Raw genomic sequence first — 16229 nt, 5'->3', positions numbered from 1 at the left:
ATGTTCAGCACGTTAGTAGAATGGTTGAGGTTTGAGAGTCGAGAGTTGAGCAGAGTTGTGGTAGCATTGAGGACCGAACTCTCACTGGGGACGATAGAGGAGGAATTGAACACCAGCCTGGCAGAAACCACTGCAGCACCAGATCTGGAGGAACAATAAAACATATTAATGGTTTCTGAAGAATGAAGAATAAACAGATATAAATATCAATGTTAGAAACTAAACATACATTGTGGAAGGCATCGCTGTGGAAGTTGAAACTGTTGTTGAATCTGTAGTTTGTTCAGTTGTGGATGCAGTAGTTTTTGCTTCAGTAGTAGTGGTTGCTGCTTCTGTAGTTGTTTGAGCTGTTGTTGTATCTGTAGTTTGTTCAGTTGTAGTTGCAGTAGTTGTTGCTTCAGTAGTTGTGGTTGCTGCTTCTGTAGTTGTTTGAGCTGTAGTTGTATCTGTAGTTTGTTCAATTGTAGGTGCAGTAGTTGTTGGCTCTGTAGTTGGTGGAGCTGTAGTTGTATCTGTAGTTTGTTCAGTTGTAGTTGCAGTAGTTGTTGCTTCAGTAGTAGTGGTTGCTGCGTCTGTAGTTGTTTGAGCTGTAGTTGTATCTTTAGTTTGTTCAGTTGTAAATGCAGTATTTGCTGCTTCTATAGTTGTTTGAGCTGTTGTTGAAAGTGTAGTTTGTTCAGTTGTAGATGCAATAGTTGGTGTTTCAGTAGTTGTGGTTGCTGCTTCTGTAGTTGTTTGAGCTGTTGTTGTGTCTGTAGTTTGTTCATTTGTAGAGGCAGTAGTTGCTGTTTCTGTAGTTGTTTGAGCTGTTGTTGAAAGTGTAGTTTGTTCAGTTGTAGATGCAGTAGTTGGTGTTTCAGTAGTTGTGGTTGCTGCTTCTGTAGTTGTTTTAGCTGTTGTTGAATCTGTAGTTTGTTCAGTTGTAGATGCAGTAGTTGGTGTTTCAGTAGTAGTGGTTGATGCTTCTGTAGTTGTTTGAGCTGTAGTTGTATCTGTAGTTTGTTCAGTTGTAGGTGCAGTAGTTGTTTGCTCTGTAGTTGTTGAAGCTATTGTTGAATCTGTAGTTTGTTCAGTTGTAGTTGCAGTAGTTGTTAATTCAGTAGTTGTGGTTGCTGCTTCTGTAGTCGTTTGAGCTGTAGTTGTATCTGTAGTTTGTTCAGTTGTAGATGCAGAAGTTGGTGTTTCATTAGTAGTGGTTAATGTTTCTGTTGTTGTTTGAGCTGTAGTTGTATCTGCAGTTTGTTTAGTTGTTGATGCAGTAGTTGTTTCTTCAGTAGTAGTTTCAGCTTCTGTAGTAGTTTGAGCAGTTGTTGTATCTGTAGTTTGTGCAGTTGTAGTCGCAGTAGTTGTTGCTTCAGTAGTTGTCGTTGGAGATACTGTAGTTGTTTGAGCTGTTGTATCTGTAGTTTGTTCAGTTGTAGATGCAGTAGTTGTTGGCTCTGTAGTTGTTGAAACTGTTGTTGTATCTGTAGTTTGTTCAGTTGTAGAGGCAGTAGTTGTTGGCTCTGTAGTTGTTGAAATGGTTGATGAATCTGTAGTTTGTTCAGTTGTAGAGGCAGTAGTTGTTGCTCCAGTAGTTGTGGTTGCTGCTTCTGTAGTTGTTAAAGCTGTAGTTGTATCTGTAGTTTGTTCAGTTGTAGATGCAGTAGTTGTTGGCTCTGTAGTAGTGGTTGATGCTTCTGTGGTTGTTTGAGCTGTAGTTTTATCTGTAGTTTGTTCAGTTGTAGATGCAATATTTGGTGTTTCAGTAGTAGTGGTTAATGTTTCTGTTGTTGTTTGAGCTGTAGTTGTATCTGCAGTTTGTTTAGTTGTTGATGCAGTAGTTGTTTCTTCAGTAGTAGTTTCAGCTTCTGTAGCAGTTTGAGCAGTTGTTGTATTTGTAGTTTGTGCGTTTGTAGTTGCAGTAGTTGTTGTTTCAGTAGTTGTCGTTGGAGATTCTGTAGTTGTTTGAGCTGTTCTTGTATCTGTAGTTTGTTCAGTTGTAGATGCAGTAGTTGTTGGCTCTGTAGTTGTTGAAACTGTTGTTGTATCTGTAGTTTGTTCAGTTGTAGAGGCAGTAGTTGTTGGCTCTGTAGTTGTTGAAATGGTTGATGAATCTGTAGTTTGTTCAGTTGTAGAGGCAGTAGTTGTTGCTCCAGTAGTTGTGGTTGCTGCTTCTGTAGTTGTTAGAGCTGTAGTTGTATCTGTAGTTTGTTCAGTTGTGGATGCAGTAGTTGTTGGCTCTGTAGTTGTTGAAACTGTTGTTGTATCTGTAGTTTGTTCAGTTGTAGATGCAGTAGTTGTTTGCTCTGTAGTTATTGAAACTGTTGTTGAATCTGTAGTTTGTTCAGCTGTAGTTGCAGTAGTTGTTGCTTCAGTAGTTGTGGTTAGTGCTTCTGTAGTCGTTTGAGCTGTAGTTGTATATGTAGTTTGTTCAGTTGTAAATGCAGAAGTTGGTGTTTCAGTAGTAGTGGTGGATGCTTCTGTGGTTGTTTGAGTTGTAGTTGTATCTGTAGTTTGTTCAGTTGTAGATGCAGTAGTTGTTGGCTCTGTAGTTGTTGAAACTGTTGTTGAATCTGTAGTTTGTTCAGTTGTAGAGGCAGTAGTTGTTGGCTCTGTAGTTGTTGAAACTGTTGTTGAATCTGTAGTTTGTTCAGTTGTAGATGCAGTAGTTGTTGCTTCAGTAGTAGTGGTTGCTGCTTCTGTAGTTGTTTGAGCTGTTGTTGTATCTGTAGTTTGTTCAGTTGTAGATGCAGTAGTTGTTGGATCTGTAGTTGTTGAAACTGTTGTTGTATCTGTAGTTTGTTCAGTTGTAGATGCAGTAGTTGTTGGCTCTGTAGTTGTTGGAACTGTTGTTGAATCTGTAGTTTGTTCAGTTGTAGAGGCAGTAGTTGTTGGCTCTGTAGTTGTTGAAACTGTTGTTGAATCTGTAGTTTGTTCAGTTGTAGAGGTAGTAGTTGTTGGCTCTGTAGTTGTTGAAACTGTTGTTGAATCTGTAGTTTGTTCAGTTGTAGATGCAGTAGTTGTTGCTTCAGTAGTAGTGGTTGCTGCTTCTGTAGTTGTTTGAGCTGATGTTGTATCTGTAGTTTGTTCAGTTGTAGATGCAGTAGTTGTTGGATCTGTAGTTGTTGAAACTGTTGTTGTATCTGTAGTTTGTTCAGTTGTAGATGCAGTAGTTGTTGGCTCTGTAGTTGTTGAAACGGTTGTTGAATCTGTAGTTTGTTCAGTTGTAGAGGCAGTAGTTGTTGGCTCTGTAGTTGTTGAAACTGTTGTTGAATCTGTAGTTTGTTCAGTTGTAGATGCAGTAGTTTTTGCTTCAGTAGTAGTGGTTGCTGCTTCTGTAGTTGTATCTGTAGTTTGTTCAGTTGTAGATGCAGTAGTTGTTGGCTCTGTAGTTGTAGAAACTGTTGTTGAATCCGTAGTTTGTTCAGTTGTAGAGGCAGTAGTTGTTGGCTCTGTAGTTGTTGAAACTGTTGTTGAATCTGTAGTTTGTTCAGTTGTAGATGCAGTAGTTTTTGCTTCAGTAGTAGTGGTTGCTGCTTCTGTAGTTGTTTGAGCTGTTGTTGTATCTGTAGTTTGTTCAGTTGTAGATGCAGTAGTTGTTGGCTCTGTAGTTGTTGAAACTGTTGTTGAATCTGTAGTTTGTTTAGTTGTAGATGCATTAGTTGTTGCTTCAGTAGTAGTGGTTGCTGCTTCTGTAGTTGTTTGAGCTGTTGTTGTATCTGTAGTTTGTTCAGTTGTAGATGCAGTAGTTGTTGGCTCTGTAGTTGTTGAAACTGTTGTTGTATCTGTAGTTTGATCAGTTGTAGATGCAGTAGTTGTTGGCTCTGTAGTTGTTGAAACTGTTGTTGAATCTGTAGTTTGTTCAGTTGTAGAGGCAGTAGTTGTTGGCTCTGTAGTTTTTGAAACTGTTGTTGAATCTGTAGTTTGTTCAATTGTAGATGCACTAGTTTTTGCTTCAGTAGTAGTGGTTGCTGCTTCTGTAGTTGTTTGAGCTGTCGTTGTATCCGTAGTTTGTTCAGTTGTAGATGCAGTATTTGTTGGCTCTGTAGTTGTTGAAACTGTTGTTGAATCTGTAGTTTGTTCAGTTGTAGATGCAGTACTTGTTGCTTCAGTAGTAGTGGTTGCTGCTTCTGTAGTTGTTAGAGCTGTAGTTGTATCTGTAGTTTGTTCAGTTGTAGGTGCAGTAGTTGTTGGCTCTGTAGTTGTTGAAACTGTTGTTGTATCTGTAGTTTGTTCAGTTGTAAATGCAGTAGTTGTTGGCTCTGTAGTTGTTGAAACGGTTGATGAATCTGTAGTTTGTTCAGTTGTAGAGGCAGTAGTTGTTGGCTCTGTAGTTGTTTGAGCTGAAGTTGTATCTGTAATTTGTTCAGCTGTAAATGCAGTAGTTGTTGGCTCTGTAGTTGTTGAAACTGTTGTTGTATCTGTAGTTTGTTCAGTTGTAGATGCAGTAGTTGTTGGCTCTGTAGTTGTTGAAACTGTTGTTGAATCTGTAGTTTGTTCAGTTGTAGAGGCAGTAGTTGTTGGTTCTGTAGTTGTTGAAACTGTTGTTGAATCTGTAGATTGTTCCGTTGTAGATGCAGTAGTTGTTGCTTCAGTAGTAGTGGTTGCTGCTTCTGTAGTTGTTTGAGCTGTTGTTGTATCTGTAGTTTGTTCAGTTGTAGATGCAGTAGTTGTTGGCTCTGTAGTTGTTGAAACTGTTGTTGTATCTGTAGTTTGTTCAGTTGTAGATGCAGTAGTTGTTGGCTCTGTTGTTGTTGAAACTGTTGTTGAATCTGTAGTTTGTTCAGTTGTAGAGGCAGTAGTTGTTGGCTCTGTAGTTGTTGAAACTGTTGTTGAATCTGTAGTTTGTTCAGTTGTAGATGCAGTAGTTTTTGCTTCAGTAGTAGTGGTTGCTGCTTCTGTAGTTGTTTGAGCTGTTGTTGTATCTGTAGTTTGTTCAGTTACAGATGCAGTAGTTGTTGGCTCTGTAGTTGTTGAAACTGTTGTTGAATCTGTAGTTTGTTCAGTTGTAGATGCAGTAGTTTTTGCTTCAGTAGTAGTGGTTGCTGCTTCTGTGGTTGTTTGAGCTGTTGTTGTATCTGTAGTTTGTTCAGTTGTAGATGCAGTAGTTGTTGGCTCTGTAGTTGTTGAAACTGTTGTTGTATCTGTAGTTTGTTCAGTTGTAGATGCAGTAGTTGTTGGCTCTGTAGCTGTTGAAACTGTTGTTGAATCTGTAGTTTGTTCAGTTGTAGAGGCAGTAGTTGTTGGCTCTGTAGTTGTTGAAACTGTTGTTGAATCTGTAGTTTGTTCAGTTGTAGATGCAGTAGTTTTTGCTTCAGTAGTAGTGGTTGCTGCTTCTGTAGTTGTTTGAGCTGTTGTTGTATCTGTAGTTTGTTCAGTTGTAGAGGCAGTAGTTGTTGGCTCTGTAGTTGTTGAAACTGTCGTTGAATCTGTAGTTTGTTCAGTTGTAGAGGCAGTAGTTGTTGGCTCTGTAGTTGTTGAAACTGTTGTTGTATCTGTAGTTTGTTCAGTTGTAGATGCAGTAGTTGTTGGCTCTGTTGTTGTTGAAACTGTTGTTGAATCTGTAGTTTGTTCAGTTGTAGAGGCAGTAGTTGTTGGCTCTGTAGTTGTTGAAACTGTTGTTGAATCTGTAGTTTGTTCAGTTGTAGATGCAGTAGTTTTTGCTTCAGTAGTAGTGGTTGCTGCTTCTGTAGTTGTTTGAGCTGTTGTTGTATCTGTAGTTTGTTCAGTTACAGATGCAGTAGTTGTTGGCTCTGTAGTTGTTGAAACTGTTGTTGAATCTGTAGTTTGTTCAGTTGTAGATGCAGTAGTTTTTGCTTCAGTAGTAGTGGTTGCTGCTTCTGTGGTTGTTTGAGCTGTTGTTGTATCTGTAGTTTGTTCAGTTGTAGATGCAGTAGTTGTTGGCTCTGTAGTTGTTGAAACTGTTGTTGTATCTGTAGTTTGTTCAGTTGTAGATGCAGTAGTTGTTGGCTCTGTAGCTGTTGAAACTGTTGTTGAATCTGTAGTTTGTTCAGTTGTAGAGGCAGTAGTTGTTGGCTCTGTAGTTGTTGAAACTGTTGTTGAATCTGTAGTTTGTTCAGTTGTAGATGCAGTAGTTTTTGCTTCAGTAGTAGTGGTTGCTGCTTCTGTAGTTGTTTGAGCTGTTGTTGTATCTGTAGTTTGTTCAGTTGTAGAGGCAGTAGTTGTTGGCTCTGTAGTTGTTGAAACTGTCGTTGAATCTGTAGTTTGTTCAGTTGTAGAGGCAGTAGTTGTTGGCTCTGTAGTTGTTGAAACTGTTGTTGAATCTGTAGTTTGTTCAGTTGTAGATGCAGTAGTTTTTGCTTCAGTAGTAGTGGTTGCTGCTTCTGTAGTTGTTTGAGCTGTTGTTGTATCTGTAGTTTGTTCAGTTGTAGATGCAGTAGTTGTTGGCTCTGTAGTTGTTGAAACTGTTGTTGAATCTGTAGTTTGTTCAGTTGTAGATGGAGTAGTTGTTGCTTCAGTAGTAGTGGTTTCTGCTTCTGTGGTTGTTTGAGCTGTTGTTGTATCTGTAGTTTGTTCAGTTGTAGATGCAGTAGTTGTTGGCTCTGTAGTTGTTGAAACTGTTGTTGTATCTGTAGTTTGTTCAGTTGTAGATGCAGTAGTTGTTGGCTCTGTAGTTGTTGAAACTGTTGTTGAATCTGTAGTTTGTTCAGTTGTAGAGGCAGTAGTTGTTGGCTCTGTAGTTGTTGAAACTGTTGTTGAATCTGTAGTTTGTTCAGTTGTAGAGGCAGTAGTTGTTGGCTCTGTAGTTGTTGAAACTGTTGTTGAATCTGTAGTTTGTTCCGTTGTAGATGCAGTAGTTGTTGCTTCAGTAGTAGTGGTTGCTGCTTCTGTAGTTGTTTGAGCTGTTGTTGTATCTGTAGTTTGTTCAGTTGTAGATGCAGTAGTTGTTGGCTCTGTAGTTGTTGAAACTGTTGTTGTATCTGTAGTTTGTTCAGTTGTAGATGCAGTAGTTGTTGGCTCTGTTGTTGTTGAAACTGTTGTTGAATCTGTAGTTTGTTCAGTTGTAGAGGCAGTAGTTGTTGGCTCTGTAGTTGTTGAAACTGTTGTTGAATCTGTAGTTTGTTCAGTTGTAGATGCAGTAGTTTTTGCTTCAGTAGTAGTGGTTGCTGCTTCTGTAGTTGTTTGAGCTGTTGTTGTATCTGTAGTTTGTTCAGTTACAGATGCAGTAGTTGTTGGCTCTGTAGTTGTTGAAACTGTTGTTGAATCTGTAGTTTGTTCAGTTGTAGATGCAGTAGTTTTTGCTTCAGTAGTAGTGGTTGCTGCTTCTGTGGTTGTTTGAGCTGTTGTTGTATCTGTAGTTTGTTCAGTTGTAGATGCAGTAGTTGTTGGCTCTGTAGTTGTTGAAACTGTTGTTGTATCTGTAGTTTGTTCAGTTGTAGATGCAGTAGTTGTTGGCTCTGTAGCTGTTGAAACTGTTGTTGAATCTGTAGTTTGTTCAGTTGTAGAGGCAGTAGTTGTTGGCTCTGTAGTTGTTGAAACTGTTGTTGAATCTGTAGTTTGTTCAGTTGTAGATGCAGTAGTTTTTGCTTCAGTAGTAGTGGTTGCTGCTTCTGTAGTTGTTTGAGCTGTTGTTGTATCTGTAGTTTGTTCAGTTGTAGATGCAGTAGTTGTTTGCTCTGTAGTTGTTGAAACTGTTGTTGAATCTGTAGTTTGTTCAGTTGTAGATGCAGTAGTTTTTGCTTCAGTAGTAGTGGTTGCTGCTTCTGTAGTTGTTTGAGCTGTTGTTGTATCTGTAGTTTGTTCAGTTGTAGAGGCAGTAGTTGTTGGCTCTGTAGTTGTTGAAACTGTCGTTGAATCTGTAGTTTGTTCAGTTGTAGAGGCAGTAGTTGTTGGCTCTGTAGTTGTTGAAACTGTTGTTGAATCTGTAGTTTGTTCAGTTGTAGATGCAGTAGTTTTTGCTTCAGTAGTAGTGTTTGCTGCTTCTGTAGTTGTTTGAGCTGTTGTTGTATCTGTAGTTTGTTCAGTTGTAGATGCAGTAGTTGTTGGCTCTGTAGTTGTTGAAACTGTTGTTGAATCTGTAGTTTGTTCAGTTGTAGATGGAGTAGTTGTTTTTTCAGTAGTAGTGGTTTCTGCTTCTGTGGTTGTTTGAGCTGTTGTTGTATCTGTAGTTTGTTCAGTTGTAGATGCAGTAGTTGTTGGCTCTGTAGTTGTTGAAACTGTTGTTGTATCTGTAGTTTGTTCAGTTGTAGATGCAGTAGTTGTTGGCTCTGTAGTTGTTGAAACTGTTGTTGAATCTGTAGTTTGTTCAGTTGTAGAGGCAGTAGTTGTTGGCTCTGTAGTTGTTGAAACTGTTGTTGAATCTGTAGTTTGTTCAGTTGTAGAGGCAGTAGTTGTTGGCTCTGTAGTTGTTGAAACTGTTGTTGAATCTGTAGTTTGTTCAGTTGTAGATGCAGTAGTTTTTGCTTCAGTAGTAGTGGTTGCTGCTTCTGTAGTTGTTTGAGCTGTTGTTGTATCTGTAGTTTGTTCAGTTGTAGAGGCAGTAGTTGTTGGCTCTGTAGTTGTTGAAACTGTTGTTGAATCTGTAGTTTGTTCAGTTGTATATTCAGTAGTTGTTGGCTCTGTAGTTGTTGAAACTGTTGTTGAATCTGTAGTTTGTTCAGTTGTAGATGCAGTAGTTTTTGCTTCAGTAGTAGTGGTTGCTGCTTCTGTAGTTGTTAGAGCTGTTGTTGTATCTGTAGTTTGTTCAGTTGTAGATGCAGTAGTTGTTGGCTCTGTAGTTGTTGAAACTGTTGTTGAATCTGTAGTTTGTTCAGTTGTAGATGAAGTAGTTTTTGCTTCAGTAGTAGTGGTTGCTGCTTCTGTAGTTGTTTGAGCTGTTGTTGTATCTGTAGTTTGTTCAGTTGTAGATGCAGTAGTTGTTGGCTCTGTAGTTGTTGAAACTGTTGTTGAATCTGTAGTTTGTTCAGTTGTAGATGCAGTAGTTGTTGCTTCAGTAGTAGTGGTTGCTGCTTCTGTAGTTGTTTGAGCTGTTGTTGTATCTGTAGTTTGTTCAGTTGTAGATGCAGTAGTTGTTGGCTCTGTAGTTGTTGAAACTGTTGTTGAATCTGTAGTTTGTTCAGTTGTAGATGCAGTAGTTGTTGGTTCTGTAGTAGTGGTTGCTGCTTCTGTAGTTGTTGAAACTGTTGTTGAATCTGTAGTTTGTTCAGTTGTAGATGCAGTAGTTGTTGGCTCTGTAGTTGTTGAAACTGTTGTTGAATCTGTAGTTTGTTCAGTTGTAGATGCAGTAGTTGGTGTTTCAGTAGTTGTGGTTTGTGATTCTGTAGTTGATGAAGTGGTAGTTATGTCAGTTGAAGTTGTTGGGTCCGGTTGTGTTGTTACGCTGGTTGTAGTTGTAGTTTCCTCGGTTGTCAGGTTTATTATACTGGTAGTAATTTCTGTGGTAGATGTGTCCATTGTTCTAAAATGAGTAAATTATATTTTGTGATTATTTTGTAATGTTTTCTTTTGTTTTTTGCACTAAAGGTATTTTAATTTCTCAGCATGAATAGTTTTAATCACATATAAAAATATATTTTCATTGTTCTGTATTTTAACAGAGCTGAATTAAGTTTACTTACGTTTGGGCTGCAGTCCCAGTAAACACCCACCACAGACAGACTGGTATTAAATAAAGAACATTATCATTAGAATTCAGTAACTGCTGGGATTTTTCTCTGATATGTTTTTTAATAAAAGTATATGGTATAATTGTATTTACTACAGTCTTGTTTAAGGAACGTTCAAACTAAAAGTATAGTTGATACTGTAAACGAAAATAATATTCCTTATATTATATATTGTATTACATTTGTAGTACACATTCACGTTTTAATTCTGAATTTAATATAAAATAGTAAATATCATTTAAAAAATGGAATATTTAATTTCCAATGTGTTAAATTATTAATTAAATTGAAATTCTGTTAAAGTATGTTTCGTTTTGGGTTTAAATTTACTTATACATTTTTATTTTACTTTTTTAAAATTAAACTTTTATAAAACTCTTTTCAGATATTAAATAATTTAATAAAAATAAGAAAAACTTTAAACTTTCTCTTTTACAAAATATTTTTATTCCTATAGTTCATTTTCACAACCCTGTCAGTTCCCCTAATGTTCTACTGGAGATTAATCATTACTTTAAACACTTTAAACTGAGTTAATTTTATTGTTACATGAAAGTGAATAAATAATTCTCATTTTTAAAAATATTTCAGATGAGTTATTTATTTAATGAGTTATAAGAAGAGTTTGATCTCTTTAATCATTATTTGATTAATATATTTGTTAAATGCATTATTTAAGAACTGAATCTGTTCATTTGTAAACATTTAATATAAAAGCTCCAGTAAAATTTAAAATATAAACACAAAATTACTAATAGCAGCAACAAGAAATAAATATTTAAAAGCACAAATAAATACTCTACTTTAAAATATAGTTCCTGTATTCCTATTTAATAACAAGATTAATAAAAACATTTAGCTGTTCTTTATTTTATTTAATTTCTCTATCTAACATGTATTTATCTTTACAGAAAGAAAAATGAATAAACTGTTATTGTTAAAATATGAAGCTCTTTTTCCTTCCCTCTGCCTTTAGGAACAGGTTTATTATTCACAGGAGAAGATCTGAGCAAAACCCCCCGAACAGGTCCAAAAACATCTGATCTATTATTTCACAATCTGTTATTCTAGAAGTGATTAAATTAAATCAGTTCTAATTATTTCAGCTTTATTTCCACTCTACTGACGGCAGCTTTAGAGAGTTCGAGTCAGAATCAGTAGCAGGTATATTTACTGGTACTTACATATGGTGAGGAAAGTGTGTTTTCTGTCATTTTTCCAGAGAGCAAATCTACAGATCAGAAATCAGGTTTAGTTTCACTGAATGTTCAGAATTTTTTGGTAATTCACTTAAAAAATGTTTAGTTTAATCAACCAATCAATCAACCTTTATATAAAGTGGGAAAACACTGCTGCTTCCCCTCATTTACAGTGTAGCTCAGCATCATACAGGATATACATTTAAGATTCAGAAATTTAGCAGGATAATTAATAACACATATTTTATCCTAAAAATTCATAAAAAACAATCAAACTATAAAACTTTGAGAGAGATAAAAAGAAAAAGTAATAAAAATGTATGATCATAAAATAATAAGGTAGGTTTAATACAAATTAAGAAGTTATTTATATTAAGTAAAGGTTCAGGCTGATTGGCTCCAGAAAAAATACATAAAATAATTAAACTTAATGTAAATTAATTAAATAATTAGAAGCTTTAGAAATATTGTAGCTTCATCTACAGATTCTTATCTCTGATTTTCTACTGTGAACAGCTTCTGATCTTAATCTGCTTCTTCTGCTGGTCAGTGAAGATCATCTTCATCATTATAATCATCACCATCATCATCATCATCACCATCATCATCATCATTATAATTATTATAATCATCATCACCAAATCCATCATCAAATCCAGCAAATAAAGATTAAAGCGTAGAAATGAAGCTTCAGCTCCAATAAAACCTGAAAAAACACTTTAAATCTAAAGAAATAAAAGAATCATATAAAAAAATGCATTCAAAAATGTAAAGTACTTCTAAAATGACTTTACCTTTTTTTATTCTCCAAAGTCATAACCCTCCGATGTGCAGCGTAATCCCTGCGGTTCTGGTTCTGGTTCTGGTTCTGTGTTCTGAGAGCTGCTGGTTGAGGGATGTTATTTATTAGAGAGGCTGATTGACGTTGTAAGGAGTGGCTGCAGGTTCAGCCTCTCCCTCTTTTACTCATAAACAATAACGGCTACGTCCTCAAGCTGCTGATTATCACCTACTGAATTCCAGCTATTCCATTATTCCTCTCTATACTGGAATATTCAGCTCCACCCTTATTGTTCTCTATGATTACAGAACAGTCTGAGCTCAGATCTGATCGACGCATCACTGGGCGGAGTTTGGTTGGTATGTGATTTAAACGTAAAACAGAAACAAAAAAAAAAAAACAGCACTTCATAATTTTTGTTACATCAAAACGTAAAATTATAAAAATATGATATAAACACAGTTTAGATTAAAGATTTTAGAGTATAATGATAATCTATTTTCCTGCCCAAAATTCTGAATTTATTTTTCAGTCAAGGCTAAGTAATTCTTAAGTATTTAGTTATTTGTTATTTCAATACTGATTTAGAAAATCTAATTTCATTTGTGTAGAAATGTATAAAAATGATTAAACGTATTAACTGAACCAAATATAAACACTTCATTCTGTAATTTTCATAATTAAATGTAAAATAATTTAAATAAAATGTTCTATAAAATAATAATTAGAATGTCTTAAAATGAATTAGTATTTGTTAAATTTCTTGATGTTTTGTAAATGTTTAGATGAAGAATATTAGTGTAAATCAGGCGGGTTGTGATGGTGAATAAGTGTGAAAAGGTGTTGAAATAAGAGTGAGGAATGCGGCCACGCCGTTTTCCCACCGGCAGATTCATTATCCTAAAGTAGCTTCAGAATAAGGGATTAAACTGGATTAAAATATTTGTTTCTTTTCATTAAATCACTTTGAACACTTTAAAAATAATTATTGTACAATTATTGTTTTTGTTTCCTCAAATCCCATGTAAATAACACATTATACATTTATTAATGTAACAAACATCTAAAACATACAACCAATGTCACACAGGGGTGATAATGTCTAATAATAATAATAATAATAATAATAATAATAATAATAATAATAATAATAATATATATATATATACATTTTTAATTGTTGTAAATAAAAGATTCCGTTCTGTTTGTTCTGAAATTAAATTATAGATGTTTATTGACATTATTAAACCTTACAAAATAATTAAAGTGAATAGGTCATTTAATATTTTAGAAATAAAATGTAAATAATGGTAACATAATATTGATTCCTTTTAAAAAAGTCTAAGTTTTTTTTTTTACAACGTAAATAAAAGATTTTTTTATGCTCTGATCAGATCAGATTAATAAAGGATATTTTTGGAGTGATGAACGTGTGAGGTGTGTAAAAAAGTTCATAAATAGATTTAAGAACAGTGTAATAAAGTGCAATAAGGTGTAATAAGGTGTTGACGTGATGGAAACGGAAAGCAGCGCTCCACCCGAACAAAACCGGTTCTACACCAACCGTCAGTCCGGAGCTGAGAAACAGCCGAGATCAGATTAAAGCAGATTATCATCTCAGTCCTGATTTAACCACAACAGATAGAGGATTTCAGTACAGAATCAGTACAGTCTGTTATTAATGCAGTGATTTCAGTACAGAATCTGAATAGTTTTTGGTGAATATCTGCTAATCTTTGTATCTGAGAGACTCCTACTCTCTAAAAAGCTATTTTTATCTCCGGCTATTAGAGTGAATTAAAGCTCTTATTGCAGCCGTTTTTATATTAGAAGTTCTTATTATTACAGACTTTCTGAGATGTGTTGCTGGAGTTCTAAATGAGATAATGCTTTTAATGAAATTTTGAAATTATTCAGTGTCCTGAGTTCTAATGTGAATCAGATATGTGAGATTTATAGATTACATTCTGTTTTTATGCACGTTTTATAAATGAATTGAAGTGTAATTAACAGTGATAATAAACGATTGACTGATTGGTTGTAAAAGTGAAAGTGTGTAGAAGCCGTTAGTTCTGATCTCAGCGCAGATCTGTTTGTTTTACAGATTTAGACAAACCTTACCTCACACATACCTGTCACTCATGCTTACACACACACACACACACACACACACACACACACACACACACATAGTATAAAGCCGTGTTATTATGACGGAGTGTGAGAGTACAGGTGGGTGTGGTCCTTCAGGTGGAGTTTCAGCTCTACTTTTCTTTATTAATAAATTCTTGATTAAAACTAACTTCAGGTATAAAACTGCAGCTTATGATCTGAGGTTGTTTAGTTTTGATCGTTATCGTTTTCTTCTGATCGTCTGTAAAATTTCCTCTCCTAATTTCACATTTCTGTAAAGCTACATTTCATCAGTTGTAAAAAGAACAAAATAAATAAATAAAATAAATCTGATTTGACTTTAACACTGCAGGTTAGAAACAAGAAGTTTATGGCTGATTTGTGTAACGGGAGGTGTTTGGATGTCCAGGGGCTCTGAATGAACCTGAGGACATTGTGAGGACGGTGAAAATGAACCTCCTTGTCTTCACTATTCTCTTTTTTATAATACTATAAGCTTCTATTTATTGTTTTTAAGAGAAATCTCTACTGTTTTCCACAGTTTTGCTCCTGATTCTGAAATTGAAAAATACGAGATTGTTGTTTTTTGCCGTTTCTGTGTGTTTGGGTGGTTCAGGCGTTGTCTTGGGCAGCAGATGATGGTGTTCCTCCTGGTGAACGGTTGTGTAATGTGTGATCAGGAAGCTGGAATGAGAACCTGCTGCCACACCAGACCAGAACAGACATTCCTTTTTAGAACAAACCAGTTTTGTGGAATTTCTGCCTTATTATTCTAAAGTTATTATTTATGAATCAGAACATACTGCACATTTACGCAGTTCATGTTGTAGGAGATGCATGTCTGGAAAAACATTCATAATTACTCAATTTATTATTAAACAATCAGACTAAACTTAATTATAGTTTCCATTAAACATCATCAGTACTTTAATATTCTGACCAGCAGCACTGCTGAACATGTGTTAATGGGATCTTTTATTAAATTAATTAGGGATTTCTCAGTTCCTCTTGTCTTAAATTCACAGTAGAAATACATTAAATTAAGTAGTATTTTCTGGTTCTTTGTTTTTTTACAATGTATAATGACTTATATTTTAGTTTTTGTTCCATTGTACTAAATTATATGAATTTCCCATTGTTTGTTTTGTTAATTTGCTATTAAACGAGCCTTTATATGAATCATTGTTTTATTGTTTAAGATTAAGATTGATGAAAAACAGTAGAATTACATGGGACCATATAAAGTCAGTGTTAGGTTGTTACATTACATTAATTAGAAATAAATGAAACAGTTGTGATTTTACTGAGTAAAGATCAAAAGCAAAATAAATTCACAATGTACAGTAAAAGTAAAACATGGTTTAAAATAAATGTTCAATATTTTACATTTATACTTAATACCTTAAAATAAATTAAAGCTATATATATATATATATATATATATATATATATATATATATTGGTCATTTCAGTTTAGAAAAATAAATCTTTTATACTGTTTTAGCTTTAAAAAGGTAAACACTAAAGACCTGAGAAACATTTACTAATTCTATAATAATGAAGAATAATTGCAAAATAATGCATGAGTTTTTCTCAGCATGTTTAAAAGAGTCCATTCCGGGTTGTGTACTGAACGTTATAGGATCTTCTTCTGCTGTAGCGCCTCCTAATGGCAGCACAGCAACCACACAGCATGCACTGAGAGAGAGAGAGAGAGAGAGAGAGAGAGAGAGAGAGAGATTGATTAATGATAATACTCTGTGTGATTCACTATTATTCTCCAGCACTGCTTTAATTCTCTTGGGTATGAAGTTCATCAGAGCTTCACAGGTTCACACTGGATCCTCCTCCACTCCTCCATGATGATCACAGAGCTGGAGGTGTAAATCCACTGCTTTCAAAAAATAAAAAGTTTGCAAAAAAGCACCTGGATTAAATATAAAATAAATAAATACTCCTTCTGGAGAGTCCTGACCTCCTGAACCCAACTGAGACGCTGCAGCATCATGAGCTCAAGAGAGAGATTCACACCAGATATCCCATAATATTATAGCTGAACTGAAACAGTTTAAGGGTTAAGGTTTAGGGGTTAAGGTTTAGGGGTTAAGGTTTAAGGGTTAAGGTTTAAGGGTTAAGGTTTAGGGGTTAAGGTTTAGGGGTTAAGGTTTAGGGGTTAAGGTTTAGGGGTTAAGGTTTAAGGGTTAAGGTTTAGGGGTTAAGGTTTAAGGGTTAAGGTTTAAGGGTTAAGGTTTAGGGGTTAAGGTTTAAGGGTTAAGGTTTAGGGGTTAAGGTTTAAGGGTTAAGGTTTAGGGGTTAAGGTTTAGGGGTTAAGGTTTAAGGGTTAAGGTTTAGGGGTTAAGGTTTAGGGGTTAAGGTTTAAGGGTTAAGGTTTAGGGGTTAAGGTTTAGGGGTTAAGGGTTAAGGTTTAGGGGTTAAGGTTTAAGGGTTAAGGTTTAGGGGTTAAGGTTTAGGGGTTAAGGTTTAAGGGTTAAGGGTTAAGGTTTAGGG

At 35.4% G+C, this 16229-nt stretch overlaps 2 protein-coding genes across 2 annotated transcripts in view; both read right to left on the bottom strand.

Moving 5' to 3' along the window:
• The window catches only part of LOC111196798 (serine-rich adhesin for platelets), a 113790-nt gene that overhangs the window by 74699 nt on the left and 22862 nt on the right, over positions 1 to 16229 (bottom strand). The gene's annotated exons all lie outside the window — the stretch shown is intronic.
• LOC125803008 (zinc finger protein 853-like) lies at positions 390 to 11708 on the bottom strand. Its single transcript, XM_049481704.1, has 4 exons — positions 11602 to 11708; positions 10793 to 10839; positions 9561 to 9600; positions 390 to 9400 (listed from the first exon to the last, which is right to left on the bottom strand). The coding sequence occupies exon 4, from the start codon at positions 3639 to 3641 to the stop codon at positions 2367 to 2369; it is 1275 nt and encodes a 424-aa protein (XP_049337661.1). The 5' UTR covers positions 3642 to 9400; positions 9561 to 9600; positions 10793 to 10839; positions 11602 to 11708; the 3' UTR covers positions 390 to 2366.

This window comes from Astyanax mexicanus, chromosome 7 (assembly GCF_023375975.1).
Source record: "Astyanax mexicanus isolate ESR-SI-001 chromosome 7, AstMex3_surface, whole genome shotgun sequence".
NCBI classification, from domain to species: Eukaryota; Metazoa; Chordata; class Actinopteri; order Characiformes; family Acestrorhamphidae; genus Astyanax; species Astyanax mexicanus.
This window is presented reverse-complemented; position numbering and strand designations above follow the sequence as displayed.